The sequence below is a fragment of the Poecile atricapillus genome, chromosome 5 (genome assembly GCF_030490865.1).
Source record: "Poecile atricapillus isolate bPoeAtr1 chromosome 5, bPoeAtr1.hap1, whole genome shotgun sequence".
Classification (NCBI taxonomy): domain Eukaryota; kingdom Metazoa; phylum Chordata; class Aves; order Passeriformes; family Paridae; genus Poecile; species Poecile atricapillus.
This window is the reverse complement of record NC_081253.1, coordinates 21570232-21594762: the sequence shown is the minus strand read 5'-3', so window position 1 is coordinate 21594762 and position 24531 is coordinate 21570232. Positions and strand designations below refer to the sequence as shown.

The 24531-nt window shown below is 40.1% G+C and overlaps 2 protein-coding genes across 9 annotated transcripts in view; both read left to right on the top strand.

Moving 5' to 3' along the window:
* Positions 1-6216: 6216 nt before the first annotated feature.
* Positions 6217-9659, top strand: ATP5MC3 (ATP synthase membrane subunit c locus 3). The gene is made up of 5 exons (XM_058840122.1): positions 6217-6355; positions 6437-6514; positions 7472-7549; positions 7899-8092; positions 9415-9659. The coding sequence occupies exons 1-5, from the start codon at positions 6236-6238 to the stop codon at positions 9527-9529; spliced, it is 585 nt and encodes a 194-aa protein (XP_058696105.1). The 5' UTR covers positions 6217-6235; the 3' UTR covers positions 9530-9659.
* A 3952-nt stretch (positions 9660-13611) lies between these two features.
* Positions 13612-24531, top strand: part of ATF2 (activating transcription factor 2) — a 47563-nt gene continuing 36643 nt past the window's right edge. For 2 of the 8 annotated variants that reach the window (XM_058839689.1, XM_058839681.1), the window contains exons 1-6: positions 13768-13945; positions 14753-14883; positions 16020-16133; positions 17327-17357; positions 22807-22881; positions 23511-23580. Coding sequence is in view for 7 of the 8 variants with exons in the window: in XM_058839681.1 (XP_058695664.1) it covers positions 23533-23580 (48 nt within the window). In the remaining variant the exon portion in view is untranslated. Of the gene's footprint in view, positions 13678-13766; positions 13946-14021; positions 14209-14752; positions 14884-16019; positions 16134-17326; positions 17358-22806; positions 22882-23510; positions 23581-24531 lie in introns of those variants that run through there. The other 6 variants (XM_058839686.1, XM_058839688.1, XM_058839683.1 and 3 more) reach the window with 6 other exon arrangements.

Here is a 24531-nt window from a genome sequence, read left to right as displayed (position 1 = left end):
TTTCTGAGATATATGGTAGGGAAAATATTCTTTTGTTTAACTGCAAAGTTATGTTTTAAAATTTGAGCATAGCAGGCTGTTTTGCTGAGGCTTGTGAAGAGGTTTTGCTCTTCCCTCAGCTATTTCTAGCCTTTATACAGTACAGTGTAATTCTGCTAACACAAGTAATCTGTTCAGGGAGCAAAACAGGAGTCAAGATACAATATACTAATATGATACTAATGTGATATGGACTATATATCAGTACAATATAATGTATCTTATATAGACCATTACATAGACTAGTAACTTTATTAAGCAACATGAATGTTGTTGCACTTATGTGTCATTTTACAAATGGGTGGGGGCAGAATATGCCTTACACAAAAATCTGTTGAGAACCTGGAAAGGAAAAAGCTGTGGTGCAAAAGAAGCTCTAACATTCTCTCCTCAGAATATACTACAGACACAAAGCAGTAAAAAGAGACCTGAAAAAAGCAGCACAGCTCTGGTAAACTTCTGCAGTTTGTTGTCCCAGCTTTGATGTAGTAACCTGTTAAGACTGCTCAGAGTATATAACAGCCTATGGCTCACTCCTGTGAACAAGGTGCAGAGCATTCATTCTCCACATGCAAAATTCCAAGCACTGAGCCAAACTGCAAGAGAAACTCAGTAGCCATTTGTTGATTTTTTTTTTTTTAATAATACCCACAAGCATCTACAGATGTGATCCCATGTAATGAAGCATGTGGCCTTAAGCTGGAATTATTTGCAAACAGCAGGATCTCCTGGCAAAAGAGACAGCACTTGCTGTGTTATGAAAGCTGTCCCTCTAAAACCATGCTTGGTTAGCACCTATGCCCTGTTGAAATTGGCATAGATAATTCTGAGTGGGAACAATGCCAGCACGACAGATGGGAATGAATACAGGCATGCCAGAGAACCAGAATGTTCACTGAGTCTGAGTACTAGGGACAGATTCCTTTCCAAGAATTCAGAAATGGCAGGCTGTCCAGTTTCTCTGCTTTAGGTACGAAATGTGAGAATATACGATCTCTTTTGTAACTATGAGCAAAATCAATGACAGTAATTTAAAGATAGCTCATCAGAGCCATGCAAAGCATGACAGTAGACAACTGAATTAAAGCAACTTTTTCTCTGGATTCAGACTGGCACCAGGTCCTAGAGGGCAGAACCTGTGCACGGGAGTCAGAAGGATTCCACAGGTTTTCTGCTAACTGGTTCAGGCTGAAAAGCCTTTAGATGATAATGAATATTGTTCATTTGTACACTGCCTTTCAAGCTGTGAGCCTAAAGCAATTTGCAGAGTTATGAGAATCTTAACTCATAGCTGGAAGGTGTGTCATCTACAATTAAGCAGATGAATCTTGCATGTATTAATGGGTTATAGTGCCATTTCCCATCCAACCAGGGATCATCAGCTGGAAGTAGAGACTCTGAAGGAGGTGGAGGAAGGCAAAATCCTTCTGCCACAGTCCAGTGTACCCTGCTTCTGCTCTTTGTGTGATACAAATAGCCATAACAGATCAGTTATCCAAAACACTAATTTAATCTCCAAAAGATTTACTAATTCCTGTGGGGTTTTCTTGAGCACTGAACAGCAACCTTTCCTATTTCTCTTTTCATATTATGAGTGGCCAAAATGTATGACCCAAAAACACTTGTCTAGGATCATTTTTATAATTCTGGGAAACAAGAAAAACAACAAATCTAAGAAAAAATGCTCAGGTATTTCTGTTTAAAAACTAAGAATCTGATGCTGCAATTTCCTCTGCACAAAAAGCCTGTATTTCCAGAAGAGCTCATATGAAAACATTCCTCCATTTTTAATTTCTCCAACTTCAGCTATGAAAATTTATGGACACTTCTGACAAAAAATGGCTCAAATTTGGGCAACTTGGATAATTTGGCTGTCTGTACTGTGTATAATAAGAAGGGTGTCAAAATTGGGTTGCCAATGTTGTGTACTAACTAGTGCAGCCAATAGCGCCAGCTTACAGCTGAACTTTGTTTTTTGTTCAAAAGGTGTTTAGTACTGTTAGCAGCATAAAAACATTGGTGAATTTCTTTTCATTCAATCCAGTAATATTTTGTAACACAGAAATTCATATGTCTGTTATCAGTAAACTGACTGACCATTTCAGGTATCAGCTGTTTTTTGCAACCCAGCCTTGAGGAATATTATGAGTCATCAGAGTAAGAAAACTTAGTTAAATAAGTTTATGTTCTAAAGTAAAACATGAATATTCATTGTCAATGTTCTGGATTTTCTGTGCATAAATAAGAATTACTTTGATTAAACACCAGTGGATTGTTTTATTACAGCTTTTCCTCAAAAATCAATTTCAAAAAAATATTGGGCAGATACATAATAAGAATTGCTAAACACATGAGAGTTCACCCTGACTGTGGCAATCCTGACACACACAGCATAATAGATGTGAAGCATAAAGTGAAACTATTCATGAACCTGGTTATATAAGTAGGGTCTGCTATACCATAGCTTATATGTGTCAAAATGGGATGCTGTCAAGAGGAAAAACATTCTGCAGAATATCCTTGTAAAGGAGAAGTTTAGAATTTAGTTTTATCATCTGTATTCTTACAAAGCATCTCTTATGAGCCAGCCAATTCTGCAACTAAAACAACATGACTTATGTCAAAATTGGCCAACTACTAATAATCAGTAAGGTAAACGAGTATTAAGAGAGTGCTACCAAAAGAATTTCTACTTAAAGCAGAGCCATCTAATAATGTCTTTGTTCCTTTTTCCAAGAGCAAAAATGGTTTCAATACTCTGGAGTGTATTAATTCTGCTCTACATATATCTTCTTTCCACAAGCCATTGCTCCAGTTCTATGAGCCTGAAATGGGAAGATTCAGTCCTGAATAGGAAGATTCAACTGCACAGCTGTGAATGGAAGAGGTGGAACTGGCCCAGGCTGTGAAAAACCCTGAAAACCCCTGACTTTGTAAATCAATATCAATCAATGCCCTGCAAAATACATCATAAATCTGGATGTTCAAGAGAGCTAACCCTGAGGTAATACACCTTAAGTTATAAAATATTTCACAAACATTAGGATAATCTCAGGAGGCTCTTGATCCAATTTTGTCCTTTGGGGCCTTCCAACAATTAAGAGTTATTGGAATATATTGGTTTTCCAGACACATCTCCTCTTCAAAACAGACTTAAAAAAAAAAAAGACTAGTGTGTGTGACATGTTTTGAGTTAATAATCCTCTGCTGGGAGATAAAACTTAACCTGAAGGAATAGGTTTCGATCGAGCAGCAGAACATTTTATTTAGTCTTTGGACAATGGGATTTCTCTTAACTAGCCAAGATTTCTCCTTCAGTAAATATAGAACATTCAGATATAGGCATTCATCTTTTATAAGCTATTAATAATAAATGTTGAATTCTGGCAAACCCTCCAGTACAAAGCACTCCAGACATGCTCATTTATTTAGCATTTCACAGGATTGTACTTGTTGAACTGCACCAGTATGCAACTACCATCATTTGTCTGTACCTGGAGGAAAACCAACCCAGATCTATCAAGCAGGCATTCCAGTTTATGGGTACTGTGCCCAGTTGCCTTATTGCCTGCATTCTTGACAGAAATAAGGCTTAACAGCACTCTAAGAAGTCACCAGAAAAATGCCATTTGTATGCAACACCCATTCTGCTGGATATTTGTGTGTGGTAACATTCAGAGCCTATAGGTGTAGATGTTTTCCTTCATTTCAAGGTTATAAAGTTCATGTCACTGTAGGACTGATCCATTGCATGGTGAACCTAGGAAATTGGCTTCTTGCTGGTGAGGGTGAAACATTGTTTTTCTAAAAATAAGGACAAAAAGACTGGGAGAAGCTTTATGGTGCCAGGAGAAGTTTTTAGAAAGCTTGGAAAATTTGGGATGACCTTTTTTCTCTCTTCTTTCTGGGAAAGGAGAAGGCCATACTGGTGGAACACAGCTGGTGGTCACTTGCTGTTCTTACTGCCCTGACAAAAACCTGACTCAGCAGCAGGGAATTGCAAGGCCACAGGAGCTGCGGGAGAGGATTGGACTGGCTCTTCAAGCCCCTTGTACTGCTCAAACATCTGCACTCCATCTTCCTTGCCAGAGGCAAAATGGGGAGAAAATCTCCTCTGGCATCCTTGGCTACTGCCCACATGCATAACACAGAGAGACAATTGAAAATCTGGGAACCTGCTCTAAAAGACTTTCAGAAATGTGGTGAGCAACTAAAAATTACACTGTCTTTAGTGCACTGATGCCCTTCCTTGGGGACCTACCAGCAGGTCAATCACAGGATAGGAAACGGTGTGAGATTAACAAGGGTTTCTTTATGAAGATTTGCTTGAATTAAACTCAGCCTGCCCCCCAGAGATTAGTAACAGCTCTTCAAAATCCTCCTGAAAGTAATGTCTGAGTCACATTCAAAACACAGTATCAGATGTTATGCCTTAAAAGCAACAATAAACCAGTGTTTAATAGTGGTTTTGATACTGTTCATAACAAATGGCTTGTGAATGTGTTTTTTACAAAACATTCTGAGGTGGGAATTGTGACAGAAGAAAGCACTTCTCTTGTGAAAGAAGAGGGTTTCTATTTAATGTGGTTTTGAATCCATGTGACTTTGTGCTGTGTGTACACAGGAGGGTAATTTCCACTTTCTTCCCCATTCATGAGAGCTGGGGGAAGATTTGTTTCATGCCTGGAGGTCCAGACCTCCAGTTTCCCAAGGAGAAAACACGTCTCTAACTGCTATGCGTCTTTCCATGAAGTGAATTTCTTTGTTGCAGACTCCCTGCTGGCTTCTGCACTTCCTAAGGTGAGGTACTTGTCTTCAGAAATGGGATACTCTGCATGTCACTGTACAGCAGCATGTCACATTGAAGTCATTCCAACACTACAGCATTTGCCTTTGCTTTATGGTTTTATTTATGGTGATGGAAATACACGTTCCCACAATAGCATATGGATTGAAATTATTTGAGTGAAAAGTTCTAACCATTAAAAAGTTTTGTCATTGATACTTATTTCTCAGTATTTGTCTATGGAAGAACCGTGTGGCAGACACTTCAGATCACCTCAGTTCCCAAAAAATGTGTGTAAGCTGTGAAAAAAAAACCAAACAGAAAACCCAAAACAAACAAACAAACAAACAAAAAAACCCAAAAACCTGAAAAGCACCCAAAAAATACTGTCTTATAACCTCTTCTATTGGCCTTTACAGACTGACTTTTTACTGCTCTGTTACTATGAGTCTGGATGCACACTGGAACCAAACCAGTTTGGTTCCTGCTGGATTGAGGCAGGGAGCAGAAAGCTGGGAAATTCAAATTGGACTGTTGTCTCTCACCTTCGGACCTACAACTGAGTACACTTCTCCCGTACCTAAGGATCAGAAGACACTGCATTGTAGGTTATAAAAGCAACATTATGGTGAACATTGGTATGTAGAAAGTACCCATTGATCATGTTTGTTGGGGGGTGTTCAAGTTGCTGATACGGAGCATGTCTCAGCTTTGTAGCATCTGTGGTTTAACCAGTGACAGCAGCATCAATCGTCCTGTAAGTTTGCAGGAGCCATCCTGAGGCTGTTCCCATCCCTAAATGCAGCACACACAGCCCGTGGCCCATTGGAGACCGTTTGCAGCACACTATTTTAGAATTCATTTTTATGGCACAGATTGTGTCAAAGGAAAATCCTACAACTTAATGTTTCCCAGTGTTTTACTCACAACTTCAATTTTTCAGAGTCTTTACTAGTTGGCACTAATACCACTTACAATAGCAATTGACCATTAAAATAATAATCCCGTTACCAAATGAAAAACATAAAAGCACATGTAAGTGATTAAAACGGGAATCTCGGGAACACATGCTCAGCTCAGTGAAGATAATCCTATTTCCGTTAATCTTGATTAAAAAGGATTCTTTCGTTACTTGGGTGTGAATCTGCTCATCGTGCAGAAATGACTGATTGAACAGTAGGGCCCTTTTTTACACAGCAGGTGTCCTCCATCCCAAGGGACGCACCCCCTTTCCCTGCCGTGACCCGAGTTCCGGGGAAGGGGCGCGACACCGGCATCGACACCGCCCTTGGCAGCGCCGCCCTCACGGTGCCGCCCTCACGGCGGGACCGTCCCCGCGCGCGGCGGGCGCGCTGCCACTGCGGCTGCGCGGGGAGCGGCGCGCGCACCCCACGCCCCCCGCCGCCGCCAATGGCGCCGGCACAAAGTGACCTTGGCCGCGCCCCGCCCCTTCCGCCGCCCGGCCCCGCCGCGCCTGCGCACAGCCGGCCCTGTCCGCCCGCCCGTCGGCCCGAGCGCGGCACCGCAGCGGTGAGAGCCGCGCCACTCGCGCCATCCGCGCCCATCGCCGCCCCCGCCCGCCGCCCCCTCACCCTCTCCCTCTCTCCTCAGAGACGCCGGATCGTGAGCCCCGGGACGCCGCCCGCTAAGATGTTCGCTTGCGCCAAGCTCGCCACTTCGCCCTCCCTGGTGAGTGGGGGTGCGCGGGGGGCGCCTGCGCCTCCTCACCGGCCCCGTTCCTGTCGGCGGCGGTGTCGGCGACGGCCGCGGGGCGATCTCGGGTTGGGCGGGCCTCTGAGCCCCGCGGCAGCGCCCTGGGACGAACCCGTACCGAGCGCTGCCCGCCCGAGAGCGAAGGGGTGGGGGTGGGGGTCGGGGAGACTGCGGCAGGGCCGCGTTCCCCTTCCTGCCTCCTTGGCGCGGCCAGGGCCCTGTGCCAAGGTGAGGGGCCTTCGCACACGAGCGCCGAAGGAGGGGGAGGTCAGCGCAGCCAGCAGCTCCTGGGCCTGCTGTGCTCCGTGCCTCGCTGTAGGTCAAACTCCAGCCTGTTGCTTGTCCTGTGCAAGGCCGGGGTTTTTTGCCCTTGCAGAGATAAGAGATTGTTCTGCACGAAAATGCTCTCTCTGACCTGCTGAAGGTCTCATTTTGCATGGTCCAGGCCCAGGTTTCCCCTTCAGGAAGAGCTTTGTGCAAGAGCCGATATGACCTTAGACTGCTGGGAGCCCAAGGACACATGCAGGCCGCTTGTGAAAAAGGATTCATTCATTTGTGCTCTGCTAAATTCAGAAGTTTAGGTTACATCTGTGCATTTAACGACTTTGAAATTCATTTTGATGGCTTTTATTTGTTAATTTCAAAATGTGTTTTACTGCCTTCTGGTCGATTGGGCTTTTTTGTCGCTGTTTTGCTCTATTTTTTGTCAGCATAATGCATGTATAGGTTCAGTGAATGGTGTGGCTATTTACAGTATATCTCCTGAAAACAGTGCTGTCAGATTGCATGGCAGTGCTTGCTTCTGTAGTTTTGTTGTATATCTAGCAGTTCAGATTGCTTAGTAGCTAATAGTCTTATTATCTTACACTCTTTTGTATGGAACAGCTGTGATCAAATGTTTCTTTTTTTATAGTTTTTTTCCTCCTCTTACAGATCCGTGCTGGATCAAGAGTCTTGTACAGACCAATTTCGGCGTCTGTGTTGTCTAGGCCAGAGGTCAAGAATGGAGAGGTACCTTATAAACAAAATTCTGTATCTTCCTAAATTACCTGGTGAGCCTAAATGTCCTAAACCCAGAGTTCACTTGTACTAACTCAAATACCTATAGTGTGAAACTTGCTTTAAGTCAAACACCTAATTACACTTGTTGCTGTCTTGCTGTTTCCCCTGAGAAGTCTGTCACATTTAAAGTTGATACTTTCAGGTGGAACAGGTAACATTCTGAAGTTTATGACTTACACTCTCATCAGTCTGAAGAAGTAGACATTGGATCTAATACAACTTTTAAAACTGCATAATAACACTATCACATGGTCTTTTGTCTGATTATAATGCTTTTTCATGGTTTTCTTTTCCTTAGGGCAAGTCAACAGTTAATGGGGCCCAAAATACTGTCTCCCAAGTAGCACTTAGAGAATTCCAGACAAGTGCTATCAGCAGGGACATTGACACTGCTGCCAAATTCATTGGTGCTGGTGCAGCCACAGTGGGTGTGGCTGGTTCTGGTGCTGGTATTGGAACAGTCTTCGGTAGTCTAATCATTGGTTATGCCAGGTAATCAATCTCTCCCTTTAAAAACTTTAATTGTATGCAGATGTATCTTGAGACAGCTGAACTGTAGAAAAGATAATGGTGCTGTAATAAATTCTGTTAATGATTACTGTTACTGATACACATTGCTGAGGAGAATCGAATGAAGCTGTACCATATTCATCAGGATGGCTCTGTTGTAAAATTCAGAACTTTGTACATTCTTCCTGGAGGAGAGCCATGAAAGAAATTTCATCATTACACTTGGTCGGTCTTTTGGTCACTGAAGCCCAGTGTTGGAGCATTCGGTTCCAGAACTGAATTAAAAATCCAGCCTGTATCTTTTCCCATGTAAGAGGAAAAGTCCTAAAGAAACACAGTCTGAGAACTGCTAATAAGGACTGAGAGTCTGTATGCTTTAGTCTTCATAGTCAGAATCTTTGTTTAGGAATGGATTCCTGATTTTCTGACACATTCAGCTTTGCATCTCTGAATATTCAGTTATTTTAGCAAATGAGTTATCATTCCTTTTAGAAATCTGAAGGGTGCAAGGGTGAGAATTTTGTAGTAGGGATGAACTTTCAGGTAATTTTGCAACATTCCTGTAATAGAGGTAGTTCACCTGGCATCATGGAAGAGCAGAACTGATAAAGGCATAAAAGGTTTCATGTTTTTCAGTACTTTTTCAACCAGTTAAGTCTTACTCCTTAATAAAGATTTCTAAGCCTTATTGAAGACAAGAAAGTTAATTTTCCACTTAAACAAGTGTTTTCAGTACAATTAATATATCAAGTTTTGAATTTGGCATAAACATGTCAATAAGAGATTGTGGAACATTGCTTCATAGTTTTATGTTTGGGATCTTCTCTCACTTCTTGAAGGCATATTCATTGCATTTTTGCAACAAAGTGCTGCACTTTTCTTTCTGTTTTGTTTTTCTTTGCTAGTGCTAAGTGGTTTCAGTTCCTGTATTTGCCCTAAGAGCTGCTTAAAACATGATACACATGAAATTCCTTGGAGTATAGTTCTCATGTCACAGATGTGAAATAAATTTCTAAAGGCTAGCGCTGAGAGTTTCTGCATAGGAGGATGTAGAGAAGTCAAATTCAAAAGTTATATGAGTGTAGTCAGCAAAACTGCTCATTTTCAAAACCCTTACACCATCTACATAACCTGTCTTAATTGACAACTCATTTGTCTTAAGTGAAATCCTTGCCAAAAAAATTGCTTGGATTTATTGGATTTTCCTGGTACAGAAACTGTAGCAAGGAAGTGTGAGGTTAAACTGCATGAAAAACATCTTAATTGTAAGGATAAAAAGGTCTTACACCTTCTCTTTCTTTTAGAAATCCTTCTCTGAAGCAGCAGCTGTTCTCATATGCTATCCTGGGATTCGCCCTGTCTGAAGCTATGGGTCTCTTCTGTCTGATGGTTGCTTTCTTGATCCTGTTTGCCATGTGAATGGAGATCTGCCTGTAATATTGGCATTGGAATGTAACTGCATTTTATGGGACTCCCAAAATGTTGGTGTCATGGAAATTGATGCTATTTCCAAAGTCATTTCATTAAAGATAACAACTTTAACTGTCAACTTGTTGCCTTTATTTATTGTCTTTCTCACTGGGCTATATGGAAGATGGCATTTTATAATTCTGTCTCCATGGATTACTTCTGATAATGACATATTGCATAGAGTCCTTCCAGTCAAACATTTATTAAAATTAATGTCACATACACTTGAAAGATCAAAGGATGCAGAGATTAAGTGTGAAAGGCTGTACTGCTGGCCTTGTTCCTTCACCTGTGTTTTTGGTTTTTCCTAAGCTACCTGACACACACATTCTGGCACCTCTTGATAGATGGAGCCAAACACAAATCCATGAAAGTGAAAGGAAACCTCTCCTCATAGCAGTTTTCAAGTACACTAGATATTTTGATTACCATGGTAGGTTTTCCACTAGCATCTAACCAGTGTCTAACCATTGAGCTAAATAAACAACTGCTTTAGTATTTTCCAAGACATTCAGTTGTGATACATGGACATTATATTTTATAAAGTTACTGCATTTTGGCATCAACTAATAGAGCTTCCACCTTTCCAATTTTGTAGTCAGCCTTTGCATTATCTCACGCATTCTTTTAAGAGCATTAGGATTAAAGCATTTTGGTTAAAAAAAAACAGCTGCAGTATCTACCTTTGCTCCTCTTGTAGCAGTCTAAATACATTAATGGTGTCATCTGTACTTGGAGCAAAACACTTTGCTACTATACTTACCTGGGGGAGTGGGGGTGATAGCCTCAAACTTTATGCAGAATATTAAATAATCTGATCCTATAACATACAAGCTGAACTTTTTAAGAATATAAGCCAAGCTTGTTAAATATTTTGTCATCTTGCTGTTAAGTAATTACTGAGTTAAATATAGGAAACTTTATTGGAGGATGTGGAGAAATTATTAATGGCTCAGATAAGTGCAAGGTGCAGGTAAGATTTTGTTTTAACCTGAACTAAAAAGTACCAAGTAGGTATTCAAAGAGATACGGTTTAGTGGACTTCAGTCCACTTTAGTTTATGGTGGACTTTGCAGTGTTAACAGACTTAATGATCTTAAAGGTCTAAGATGCCTTTCCTTAAAGGTGTTTCCCAACCTAAGTGATTGTAGAATTTGTGTGGCAAAATTCTAGAACTTAGCATGAGAAATAACTTTCCCTATATGTTCTTAGTAGAAAACAGTAATCTCCAATACAGAGAATGTTCTTTTAATGTGAATTTTAGGAGTGTAGGATATGAAGCATCTTAAATTAGTGGCTTTAGAACAATATTAGTGTCTTACATGACTAGAGCAGGAAGTGGGGGTTTTGAGGAGTGAGAGAGGGGGTAGGAGGTGAAGCATATTGCAGGTATCTTCCATGTGATCTGTGCTCATGCACTGGTGATTTTAGGGACTTGCTGTTACCCACTCTTGGAAGCTGTTGATTGCAAAGCTGATGCATTTGTCCTGGCTGAAAGGTACTCTAGACTCTAAAGCTCATCTGTCTACTGCTGTCCTGGTAGATGGTGAACTTTTTTTCTCTTCTTGCAGTACAGCAGGGATCACTGCAGGCATCTGAGGTGGCAATCTATTTCTAAAATCATGGACTGTCCAGTGGACTAGCTTAATTCAAGGTTCAGGTTTCCATATCACTGGGATTTGGCCAAATAGGGATCTTCAGACTTGCCTTGGTCAAGTCCAGCTCCAACTCTGCTAATTCTATTTGGGAATTTGTTTGCATATAAAATGTTTCTGCTGAGTTGTAATGGTCTTTAGTGTAGATAGAAGACCCGGCTGAATTATTGCACTGTAACTTCACTGAGAAAGACACCTGAGTCACCATGAGTTACTTGAATCAGATTTGAATGATGATTTTTGGATTTATATCCTATCTTCTACCACATGCATCACCTTCTCAACATGAACCCTTTTGTGATCGGTCTTGTCTGAAAGGCAGTGGACATCTTGGGTGATCCTATATGTGGATGTGAAGGTTGTTGTAGTAGTAACATCTCCCCAAGGTTATTGCCTTTTAATTCACTCTTAGACTGGTGAGCATAGGCCAAACTCAGGCAAAGTGGCTGTTCAGTTATACCAGTCATGAAAGAATAGATCTGGGTTCCACAGATAAAGATTAATCAAGGACTTTTAAAACAAGGCAACAAACCTTCACACAGAGGATTATCCTCCTTACAGACAGTAAGTGGCTTAGAGTTAATGAGTGATGGGCAGACACTGACAGGTGAAGTCTTACAGGGCACATTGAATCCCTTTCCAACAGAGCTTGGTCAATTTCAGTGCTCTGACAGAGTACCCTCAGTTTTCCTAAAATGCTTACAAAAGTAACAATTACTAATGTGTAAAAGACAAATCTTTTTTCTTACAAAAAAAACCCCAAGCCAGTCTCTGCATTAATAGAGCAGGAACAAACCAACATCTCTTGATCTTCCTGTAAGAGTTTACATCAAGAAATATTCCTGTAGGTAAGAGAACCCAAACTTAAGTTTCATGAGCTGTTACTGTAGGCTTTACTTCCCTGAAACCTTTTTCAGTTTCTTCTGACATGGACCATGCTGAACTTAGAGATGGCCAGCTCATGAAAATTTGTCTTAGGTTCTCCAGATTGAAAAACTGACTGTTCATGTTTTATTGTTGAAGATGAAGCCAGCTAAAGCAGAGATCTTCATTGTCTCTGAGTAACTGTTCTGCCTGCTGTTCCAGTAGATCAGACATGACACCACCTCTGAAATAGCCATGTTATTCTAATGGAAAATGAAGGAAATGTTGAAGTTACCAATTACGCTGTTCAGTTATTGTTGCAGGTAAAAGTGATTCATCCCTTGCTGCAGGTAAAATTGAACATCCTGCTGCTGGTTTTTTCCCCTTTTCTTGCTTTCCTTCACTTTGATTTTTGCATCAATTTCACACTGAACAAAGGCACCTGTAGTTCAATTTTTTAGTCCAGGCTTAGGACTGCTGCTGCTATGTAATGGTGAGGCTAAACCATCAAAAAATACTTGTTTCTAATACAGGTCTTAGTTGCTCTCTGAAGAAGGAAGTAAGATCTCTATTCCTCTCTTCTGCATGTACAATTGATTCCTTGCAACATGCTACTTTAAAGAATAATTCCACCTTTAAGTAGACAGTGTACTTCTATGCAGTGCTTTCTATCCTACCGTATCTTGAAGAACTTCGCAGAAGTGCTGTACAGTGCCCACAAAAACCATACACAAGAAATAAAACATACCATACTGACTTGTGCAAGTTCAGAGAAATTCAGCCAAAGTGTATTTTACTGGAACTGATACTACTCTTTTCAGAAGTACTTTATTGTTACGGCCTTGCACTCTCAGATGAGTCTCAGAACAAGATCAAATGATACATATGCACAGAATTAAAGTGTCATGTGTGATTCAGAATACTCACTAGCTAAACTGTATTGCCATATAGGGTTATGCTACTTTTTTAAAGGATCCAAAATTCTCTTAGTTCCTCCTGTGTAAAAATACAGGCGTTTGCCATTATTCTACAGTGCTGCAGCATTTTTGATACATTAACCAAGGTGAATGTTGAGCACAGCCATGGTTTCAGGCGCACACCTCCCTCCTGCCCTGAGTGGGGGTGTATTGAAAGATGGAACCTCGCCCGTACAGGGCTTTGAAGCTCTGATTATTCTGAAAGTTAGATGTAAGAGCATGATGCCTTGCCACTGAGCGAAACCTTGCAGTGGTTTACTCTCTCCGTGGTGCCAGCCGTCCTCAGCTGCCTGCCCTCCTGCAGATCCCGCCGCAGAGGGTGGGCACCTCATCCTGAGCTCCCCTCCGCCACGGCCGCACCAGTCGGGCTCCACCGGGCGAGCTTTGCCCGCCGTGCCGAGTGCGGCAGAGGCGCTGCCCGCCGCTCCGTGCCGCGGCGCCGGGGTCGCTGTGGGCAGCGGGAACGGCCCCGCCCGGTCCCGCCCCCGCGCCGCGTGACCGCCCCGCCCCGCCCCGCGGAGGTGTCAGCGCGGCTCTCGCGAGAGGTGACGGAAGCCCGCGGGGGACCCGGCCTTTAATGTGCGGTGCGGCCGCGTTCCGGGTGAGTTTGTAAACACGGCCCGGCCCGGCTCGGCCCGGCACGGCGGCTCCTCCTCCCTCCGTGCTGCGGCGGCGCCGGCGGGCGGGGGCGGCGGGGCGGGAGCGGCACGGCGCGGCGGTGGGCGGGGGATGCCCGGGAGGCAGTAACATGGCGCCGCCGCTCCTCTCCGCGGCAGCCCCCTCCCCCAGCGCGGCCTGCGGCTCCCGCCGCCCCTAGAGCGGGGCGGGGCGGCCCGGCCGGCGCCGCGGACACCGGCACCCGCCCGGAGGTAGGGCCTGGCGGGCGGCCCGGGACGCAGGGCGGCGGGGCGAGCGGGTGGGTGAAGGGGCTGCAGCGCATCCGGGAGCGGGGTGCCCCACGGGGACATCGCCGGGAGCTGCCCCGGGCCCGGCCCGCGGCGCGGAGGGCGGGAGGAGGGGGCAGCCAGGCCTCGCTTTTCCGCCTGGCCCCAACTGCAGGGAGGCCTCCGTTTGCATCCATCTTCGTCTCTGAAGGAGAACTTGGTCCGTGCCGGTGCTGGTGCGGAGAAGGGTACGGGTGTGGGGGATGCTGGGCGGGGGGCTAAGAACAGATTTTCTGCACCAGAGGGAGGTGTTGGCCTGCCTGGTATCTGGCAATAGAACTGAACCTCCTGGACCAGTTTCCTCATTGACTTTGCCTGTTATTGTGCATAATGCCTCTCGAGTTCTCAAATAAAACGTTTCTGAAGCTTTCATGTGAAAAAACATGTCACAGACCCCCAATTAGTGATAGCTGCACGATGTTTTAGGCACAAATGTTTTATGTGAAGATGTAAGCTCATGTTTGGAGTTAGGGGAAACGTGTGCTGCCATGTTGCTTCTGCAGTCTTACTCATTCTACAGCGTCTTTGCATCCCTGGATGGGGATGAGAGACCCATTTGTGTGTTTTTATGCCCTGCTCATGCACTCTATGTTCCTCACTTGCTTTTCATTCTGTAGCTTTCTACCAGAGGTGTTTATATTCCAGTAGTGATGCTGTCACCTGTTTTCTTAGGCTGAAATGAGAAATTTGAATAATCTGAACATTCTGAATCATCCCTTACTTTCCAAACAGTGACCACAAACATGGCTGAAATGTATTTATCACCTTTTGAAGCAGTGGTTTCGTTTTCTTTTTGACGTATTCTACTCATGGCAGTGAATGTCACATCCGCACTTCTTGCTGAGCATAAAGCCAGAGAAGAGGTAATAAAAAGAAATGTTCTGAAGTTTGGGTCATAAGACTGCTAGTTCTGGTTAGATGCTAAATTCAGCATGAGCTGAGAGGATCAGAGCAGTCCTTGTGGTTCAGGTCTTCTGCCAGTGTTCCAGGTGGAATTTCTTCAGCCATCCGCTGAAACAGGTTGCTGTCTGTTAATAGATGTAATTTTAAAGGGACAAACTATAGTCCAGTTTGGCATTTGCTTACTTGAATTAACTCTAAAGTGTTAATAATTATGCAATCCAGAATCAAAATTGTCAAGTTGTCCTGTTAAAAAAAACTAAACAATAATCTTGTCAGGGACTGGCTGTTACATAATGCTTCAAAAGAATTGTCAAATTACAAGAAACCTTAATGTGTACATAGAGTGAAGCAGCTCTTTTAAAAATCCATTGGGATTTTATGTTTCAATACTGACATTGCATGCTAATGCTTAATCAAGTAGTTGAGCTTTTGATCTTCCTCACAATGTAGTTGATATTTCTACCCTGACTTGAATTCTAGAAATATGAATATGTTTGGTAGGTCTTTTTCCAGAAACTTCCAGACTGTGCAGTATCTAATATAAGGTGCTTTCAGATTTTAAATTCTATCATACATACTTCTATTAATAATCTTGTTTTTCATGCTGCTTTTCTTTTGTGACCACATTGAACAGCATGAACTATGGTATTATTTTCATTCTTGTTTCATTAAATTTTGAATGTGCCTAGTCCTAAAAATTCCTTTTGTCATCAGCTTTTTTTTCTTCTACTCTTAATTAACTTAAACTTACAAATATACTTTTTTACATCCATGAAGTTTTCCTAACTTAAAGTTATTTATAACATCAACATTCCTAATGGTTTCTTAATGTAGTTTTGAGCTGTCGTATAAAGATTATGCAGTTTTTTATTTTCAGAGGTGCAAATGTGATTCAATACCGTTAACTTTTATTTTAATATTGAATAGATTTCAAGTTACCATTGTTCTGCATAACTGAACTGTATTTGTTTCACATATAATATGTGCTCTAAGGAGGCTTTGGATATAGTTAGTGACATAAATATTAGTCAATACTTAATAATTATGCAATAATGCCTTTTTTTTCCCCCCCACATTTATGCTGTACTGTTTTCAGCTTTGTTCAGTGTCAGCTTCAGTTCAGCCTGAAAACTTTTCCATTAGCTTCACTTCAGATAAGAGCTTCTCTTAAGCAAGGCATTCCAAGCAACATATTATGTTTCCGTCCCAGGTAAATCCAATGGTGATTTATAGAAGTGCTTACAGGAAAGAAAAAGATCATTCTGTTTTAATGAGCAAGAGGAATCCTTTAGTGAGATATTTGATATATTTAAAGATTTTTAGAATTAAATTTTTAAATAATTAATTCCATTTTAGACTTCAGGAATGCAATCTAAGAAAATGTGAAAAGCACGCAACTTTTTGTTAAGTTTCTTTTTTAAAATTTGTTAAAACAAGTGTAAATAATGAGGTTGGGTTTCTAATGTTTGTTAGGTTGAAGATGTTCAAACCTAGATAAATGAGCTGGGGAAAGCAAGCCTTAATATTTCTGTAAACAAATTGTGATAAGGTGGGAGGAATATTAACCCCTCTGTATTTCTTTTATGAGGTTCATTGACATTTTGCTTATCTACAAGAGCTGTATTCACACAGCCTGAATTTTTAGTAAGTTAAAGAAGTATCATTAAGCCAGAGGGTTGAATTAGAAACCATCATGTTCAGCCAACATGAAGTGTTAGGCCTAAGGACCTTTCTTTATGCTATTAATGCTCTCTGTTTACCAGAAATGGATCTTCTGGTGGAAGGAGCTACTCCTGCTGCTGAAGGAATTTAATTGCTTTGTTACTGTATATGTGACTATCTGTCCAACTGGCTGTCTTGTTCTTATTGGAACTTGTGAAGTCAATCATCCTTTCTTTTGTCTTTAAGTCAATCATCTTTTCTTCTTGTCCAGATACTCTGCCCTTTATAGAATATAGACAAATGGTGGAAGGTATGGAATTAACTTTAGACCTCAGATATTGGCAGTTAAGTAATAATATCAGCAAAAAGTGCGTAACATTTGACTTTTTAAAAGAAGAAAATTGAGCCTTGTGTACCAGCATAATGTGAAGAAGGAGCACCTGTCTTCCTGTTTGCCAGCCATTGCTATTTATGAACTTTAAATACTCTGGACTATGGCTTATAGTTTTCTTTCAGAATCTACGAGGTTACATTATGCCAATCCCACTTTCATTATGAGGAGAAATGTTTTAATTTTTCAAGTTTTATCTCCTCCATTTCCTTAATTCTTCAGTTTTATTTTTTAGAAATGCCAAATTTGACAGTTGCACAAATACAGTCAGATCTCTTCTGGAAGTGCGTTGTAATGGTCAAGTATTAATTACACCGTTTTTGCTTCACCTTTCTTCTTTTGCTTTATAGGAAACAGAAAATTTAGCTCCAGTCCCTCCAGGTAAGTAGAGCAATGGGGTTTTCTTCCTTTTACAATACAAATTGCTTTTTTTTCAAGTTCATGTCACTTCTCAAGTGGTGTATTCTAACTACTAATGTCTGATTTTTACTGAAATCACAACTTGCAAATCTACCTCTGTAGAAAATTGTGGAAATAGACTCAAATGTGGGAAGTGATTAAAATTTATGATGTGAATGTGAATGAAAGTGTAAAGATACCTTGTTCATTTTGATTTTTGTTATTTGTTTGGTTGCATGAAAAATCCATCTCTTAATTGTGAAGTGTTTAAATTGAGAAATAAAAAATAGCTACCTCCCCCCATCTAAAGACATCTTGGAAGGAGCTAAGCAAAGCACTAAATTCAGCTCTCCAGGTAACCACTAAGAGAATGTTATTCTTTACTGCAGCAAATATGTTCAGTTTGCTTTACTTTGAATAAGTATGTACTCTAAGTAGAACACTTAGAAGTTGGTAAAAGTTAAAAATTTTGACCTGCTTCTTCTATGCTTCAGTTTCCTGTTATAAAATGAAGCTTTAAAGTAAAGTCTTACATTAACTAAAGTAGTTACACACTATGATGAGGTCATCAAAAAAGTTTAGTAAGAGTTAATAATTCTCTATACAGGAAGGCTTTGTATCTTGCAGTAAAAGGGGGCACAATCCCAGATCCAATATAATGAATAAAAGGAAATGTTGAGTAGACATGATCAGTCTTGAGGAAATGCAAACATCCGTAGGAAAATGCATCACTGGTACTGTAACATGAGCACTTCGTAGTGTTTGGACTCAGAGGAGACCAAATGCTGGTGTGCTACTATAATTCTGACTTGTCTCAATGGCTTGATACAGTTCTTGTCCAACTTTCGTTTTTTACAAACCAGAAATGTAGAGATGTTTCTTGGGTTGGAGCCACATGCAAGTGGTCAGTGTAGCTGCAAGGCTTGGGTGTAAGCAGTACTTACAAGGTGTCCCATGTAAGCAGTAGGAGATAAATCAGCGACTGCTGTAGCTGCAGACTGACAGATTGTCTTCTGTGGACTGTCCTTCTTTAGGAGGGTGACACACTTGTGAGAATATGCATCTCTTCTTGCTTGTTGGTCAGAGGAAGAATGCTGTCCTTCAGAAGCTGTTTTACGGTTTTTGTTTGTTCGTGGGGTTGTTCTCATAGCTGTCTTTTCTGTGTTCAGTTCTGGCAGTTTTCCTCTGTGCTGTTTGTGTCAGCCCTGATGTTACAGGATGACAATCTCTGTATTGCTACAGTGCTTAAAATAAGAAATCACAGGGTAAGACTGCACAGCCTGTAAGCAGCTCTGTGCATGGATGTCTTTTCGCACACACCTTGCTTTCTACAGGTATAGTAGAGGCTTTAGCTGCAAGTCTGGTGAGTCTTTACTAGATATGTGTGAAGAATTACTTTTCTTAGTAAATTTGAAGAGGTTTTTGCAAGGACTATTGATATATATACATTTTAAACTGTTGCTTAAATGTTCTCTAGAAAAAAATTTAAAATAAGGTGTCAGTTTTATTTTCCATGCTCTGGTATGTAGGCAATTAAGAGAAAACAGAAGAATCTTTAGCAAGTAAATAAGCCAACAAGACATGGCTTAAGTCAGTATAGGCTTCTATTCTTTCTAAAATTGTCTTCTGAAAGGTATTTTGGAAGCAAGCCTCAGACTATGTAGTAATAGTTTCCACCAAGTGTACCCAAGGTGTTTAATTAAAATCTTATGGAAATATGCTGATAATTGTTGAAGCTATTTTTGTAGCATATTTAGATACATATTAATGTGACATTTTATAGAGACATTTTTATTTTTAAAATAAGCCTTAAATATTAGTGAATTACTAGCAAAGTCATTTTTATTTATCCATATTATATATATTTTAAAGATGAGTATATATTTATTTATATAGTTTACTCTACCGTTTACATTCCAAATGTCATAAAAGAGGCTTGCCACGTTTTAAAGAAGCATGATGTGAATGTATTTTACTTTTGTGTTGAAAATACGGAGCAAACACCAAAAAAGTGAGATTATTAGTCTGATTTTAGTGCTGAAGTTGATCATACTCTCAAGATTATATCAGGTTTTTCCTGTGTTCAGCTCTGATGCTGTTACTGTGTGACTGGAATTCTACATATGGATTTCTTTATGCTACTGAAAGGAATGTAGGATTTGAAGCTTATAAGAAGAGAGTTGCGGTTCAGTGGACTGGAGTAAGAACCATTTCACTGAATGTTCATTTTATCTGAAGAGAAGAGTTAGGGCTGGAGTTTCACATTTATATTGGATTCCTACAGGAACTGTCTTTTTTTCTATGGGGCAAGGTGTTAGCTGTTGCCTAGGAAACAGTCCAGGGTGACTGTAATTCCCCTCTAGTGACAGGGTTATCGTTTCATGTATTACATTTCTTGTTTGGCTGGGTCAGTAACATTTTTGGCAAGATGGCATCCAAGTTGCTATTTTGGTTTTCAGAGGAAAGGTATTTTCTAAATTCTTCTTTCTTACTGTCATATTCTCACTTTGAGCAGTCTACAGCAGAGACTCCTTTGAAATTAGAGTAGCAATTACAAACATTTTTTTCTGAAAATTTGCCTTCTCTGTGTTAGTTTTGTTATCCCTGTCAGGCAGCATGCAATTCAGAAGGAAAAGAGAAGGCAAAGGATGGGGTTTGTGTGTATTTTGTAGCAGCAACAGGTTTTTGACCATGCAGATTCTTCTAAATGTGTCAGAACATGATCCAATTTTGGATTGTCTGTTGTGGTTGTTCACCTCTGTTCCTGCTATGATTTCTTTATGGTATGCTTTAAGTTTCTGAGTTCTTTTGGATGGCTCAGAATTTTATCCAGTCAAATTCTGAATTTCTGCAAGGCAGAAATCTGCGAGATTCCACAGCACCACTTGGCAACCAGTTCCAGTGTTCAGCAAGCCCTCACTGTGGAAATTTTTTTTAATGCTGTGTTTTCCTCTTCCTCTACACTTGCTCTCAACTTTCTTGGTGTGTCTCATGAATGTTGCACCTCATCCTTTTATTATCCTCTACCTGAAGTCTGGATCTGACTTCTCTATATCAATACATTATCTAGTTTAAGACAGCAGGCAGATCCTTAGCATTTCTTCTCTATTCTGAGCAAATTTTGCATCCCCTTCTTATGTAACAGTTCAGACTCCTAACTGTTTAGATGGGGCCCCAGATGTTTTCTCTCCAGTTTTTCAGCTGTCTTGAGGAGTTCAACTTTGGATATGGCACTTCAGCTGTAGAGTGCCAAATAAAGGACAGTAATCACTTCCCTTCATCTCATTGCTGTGCCTATGCTAATTCATCCCAGTAGCCTCTTGTCTTTCAGTGCTACAAGTGACATGATGCTGAATTGTGTTGGGTTTGTTGTCCACCAGGAATTACAGGTTCTGCCCCAAAGCTGCTTGACAGCCAGCTGCTCCTCAGCCTCCACTGTTGCAAGGAGTTATTTTGTTCTAAGTGCAAGCCTTGCATTTGTCTTTGTAATAGGTAAATACAGTTCTTACCAGTTTGGCTGCACTAACGAATGTGAGCCCTCTGTTTTCCCATCCTGTCAGATCCAGTTTCTGTTTAGATTTAAAATGTCCAAGGTCTTGCTTAGAATGTGAGTGAACTTTTTTTCTTTTAGTTGCAAAAATTTCAATGCTTCAACATCATTTTTTTCCTCAGATGTTATCTGGAATCTCTTTACAAGGGATTACCCCACAAAATTCCATGTGGCCTTTAGTCAAATAATGTTACAAAGATGAGGAAATGAATTTATCTCCAATTGTTTTTCCAGTAAGTTTGCCAGAAGGACAGCACTGCTTTTCTTTTTCACAAGGATTGATTTTTCACTTGTATATCAGGCATCCAGAATTCACAGGCTTCACAAACTAAGACATGTAACCAGATAAGAGCTTCACATGCAAATAGGAGCTTTGGTAATATTCCTTGAAAAGAGAGGATGAACAGACCTAAAAAATTTACATCTTCTCACCTATGAAAAATACTGACAGCATGGAGTGAGTAGATTTTATGGCCAAAACTGCATCTCTGAGACTGAGAAGACATAGTAACAGAGTGGAAAAAATGTCCTACTTGCACTTTGGTTAATCAAAATCTTCATACTTTGGATTAAAAAAACCCAAATCATAATTGGTTCTCCACTATTAGACGTTTCTGATATGGATATTACTTGTCTACTCATAATACATATCCATATGTGCATATTGGCATATGGTGGCACGTGTAGCCATTAAAAATGCACAGTGCCCTATGAACACAGGTTTAAAAAAACTCCTCTTGAAAGCTAAACAAGACTAACTCTGTTTGAGCCTGCATTTGAAGAAATTAGATTGTTGCATAGCTGAAGAAGAATTATAAACTTGTGGGATAGCTGTTAACTCTGTTGAGGTTTCACATATTGTAAGGATATAAAGTGTCATGGTTAAGGACCTTATTTCTTCCCCTGAAGCCTTAGTTATGAGTATTCAGATTTGCCCATAATTTTGTTAATATTCCTTATTAGTGAAAGTACCAAGTTCACAGCTTGAACAGTTCAAAGAATACTTCATTCCTTCAGAAACTTGACACAGGTTATGAACTCTTTGCAAAGAACAGCAGAACAGTCTTCAACCCTGATTTGTTTTGGCATCCTTCCTTTGGGATGTAAATGTTTCCCTGAGCTGTCAGCGCCAAAGACTAAAGTTTCTGGCAGCCATTCATCTCTTCTCGACTTCTGATCTCAGCTCAGTATCCTCATTCCTTGAAACATATGTATTTAGAAGCGACAGTTTAGAATCTCCTGCATGCCACGTTTTTCTTTCTTTGCTGTTGGGTGTGCATTACCAAGAACGTGGGGATCTCCTCCTCTTTGAAGGAATATCCGAAAAAGTCTATACACAGTAGTTTTTTACCGTACAGGTACATCCAGAGGGATCAGATACTGTGTTCCCTACAGATCTCTGAGGTAATAAGACTGAAATTATTTGTTCATGCTTACTTGGTATGTCTTGTGTCTAGTGCTAGTCTAATGCCCAGATGTGTACCAGAAATGTACATCCTTAGGATGGTTGGACGATTAGAGTGTCATTGCAACTCTACATGACCAGCACGCTGGGGAAGAGATGGGTTTATTCTGCCTATGATCTTTAATCATAAAAACATCTTTATTCATCTTTATTTGCTTCATCAATGTGTTTTGCTTCATAAATAGTGTTCAGAACTAACACTGTTAATTCTTCATACAAATACTCATTTGAAGACAAATGTATTTCCTCCAGGGTAGAGCCACAGATGCCACAACTAGAGGATGCTTTGAACTAAACCATTTCTTTGAAAAACTCTTGTGTTTCCTGGATGAATAGTGGACATTTTATAATTTATCTTTACAAAATCATTCATTCTTACATTTTTAGCATGCACAGTAATTAATATCTTCTTTTAGTTACAGTTCATTGCCATGAAAAGGAGGATATGATAGTTTGCCCTATGAAACAGGTTTATATGTGAAATCTGGCAGGTAAGTGTATTAGTATGTGGGGTGAGTACGCAAAACAGCACAAAATATCATTAATATCTTACTTATTTCTAAAGTATTTTTAGCCTGACAGTAATTTAGTAGCTGAAACATTACTAAAGTACATGTTTTTGTAATTCAATTTGTAACAGTTTACACAAAGGGCTGTGTGCCAACTTATCTCTAATGATGAGCTTTAAATAAAGATTGTGAAAAGTCTAAGGAATGAACACTTCTTTCTCATCTGTTGGCACCAGAAACTTTGACTACATGTTGTTTCTGCTGCTTCGATCTCTTTTTAACTGTGAGAGCTGGATCATTATTATAGTGTATTTGATTTCAGTGACAAGTTGTTCTTACTGTGTTTTCAGATAGTTTTTGCAATTAGTCATGTTAAATGTGAACATGTGGATTTCTGATTGAGGTGTACGTTCAGAAACTGCTATGGTGGATTTTGTGTGCCTTCCTGACAGAGTTTGAAATCCATACTCTGTTCGAATCATGAGTATTTAGAATATTACTATAGTTAGAAGGCAGAAATTCTTGCCCATAGAATATTAAAATAGCCTGTGGATGTTGATGTATTGATAATTTGTTGCATTATTTGTGAAGTTTGTTCCATTTTAATACAGGTAGCACAACGACCTGTGGAATATGAGTGATGACAAACCCTTTTTATGTACTGCCCCTGGATGTGGCCAGGTAATGGTTTTAACTGAAGTTATTAGCATTGTTCAAATAAAAGTAAAACAGTGAAATGTATTTCTAGTGATGGAAGAAAAGGGACCTATGATAATTGATACAAAGTATTTAAGTTTTGCTGAAAAGCAAGAATTTGTAGCATATTATGTGTTTATCCAAAATGCTATCTATAGAAGAAAAAACAGATTGTCCTTTCTGCACTAAAACCAATTTCATTTGTTAGCCCTGCTTTACTTGCTTTCATGAGAAAAATAATCAAAAAACAACCTAATTTGTGTCAGGTGACCTGCATTTTCTAGAATATTTCAGTGTTGGTGGGGTGCTCAGTGTGAAGGTTACTTGAAACTAATCTTCATAGCTGTGGTGATTGCAGATATTTAATGGCATATGTTTGTTTTATATATTGTTGTTGTGTATAGGAAGATTATAACAATAAGCATGCCACAAAATACATTTCAATTCCTATAGTAGTTTTAATGAATTCTAGTAAATAGCATTAGTGTATATATATAAGTGAATGTGAGCAGAAAGATAAAAATATTGTGGAGTATTTTAGGAGATGGTTGCTTAAAAGGAAGCTGTCATAGCACTTTTATTTAGTAACCTGAAAATAAGTGCATTTGCATTATCTGCTGCATGAGATGGACAATCCTGCATCCTTTCCATAAAATTAGTTTCGTAAGCTGATTTTTTTCATAATATAATGGCTGCTGTCTTTATATAGAATTGATTTTTTGAATATGCTTTTCATTATAATTGTGTATTTTGTTTTATTTGTATTTTGAATTCAAAATATTCTCATTTTTATTCTAAAAACTTCGTTTTTATGATGAATGACAGCATTAATGTTATAATAATGTAGTCTTCTGTATTTAAAGCAGAAGAGGACTAAGATTTCTTGTTTCTAAGATGTCTAGTGTGTTCAGAGGCATCAAAAATAAGAGATGAGGA

Excerpts from the sequence above, each read along its gene's own strand:
- ATP5MC3 (XM_058840122.1), top strand. The coding sequence starts at position 6,236 with ATGGCGCCGGCACAAAGTGACCTTGGCCGCGCCCCGCCCCTTCCGCCG. Across the intron at positions 6,356-6,436 it reads CCGAGCGCGGCACCGCAGCG|AGACGCCGGATCGTGAGCCC; the intron begins GTGAGAGCCGCG and ends CTCTCTCCTCAG. Across the intron at positions 7,550-7,898 it reads CAGAGGTCAAGAATGGAGAG|GGCAAGTCAACAGTTAATGG; the intron begins GTACCTTATAAA and ends TCTTTTCCTTAG.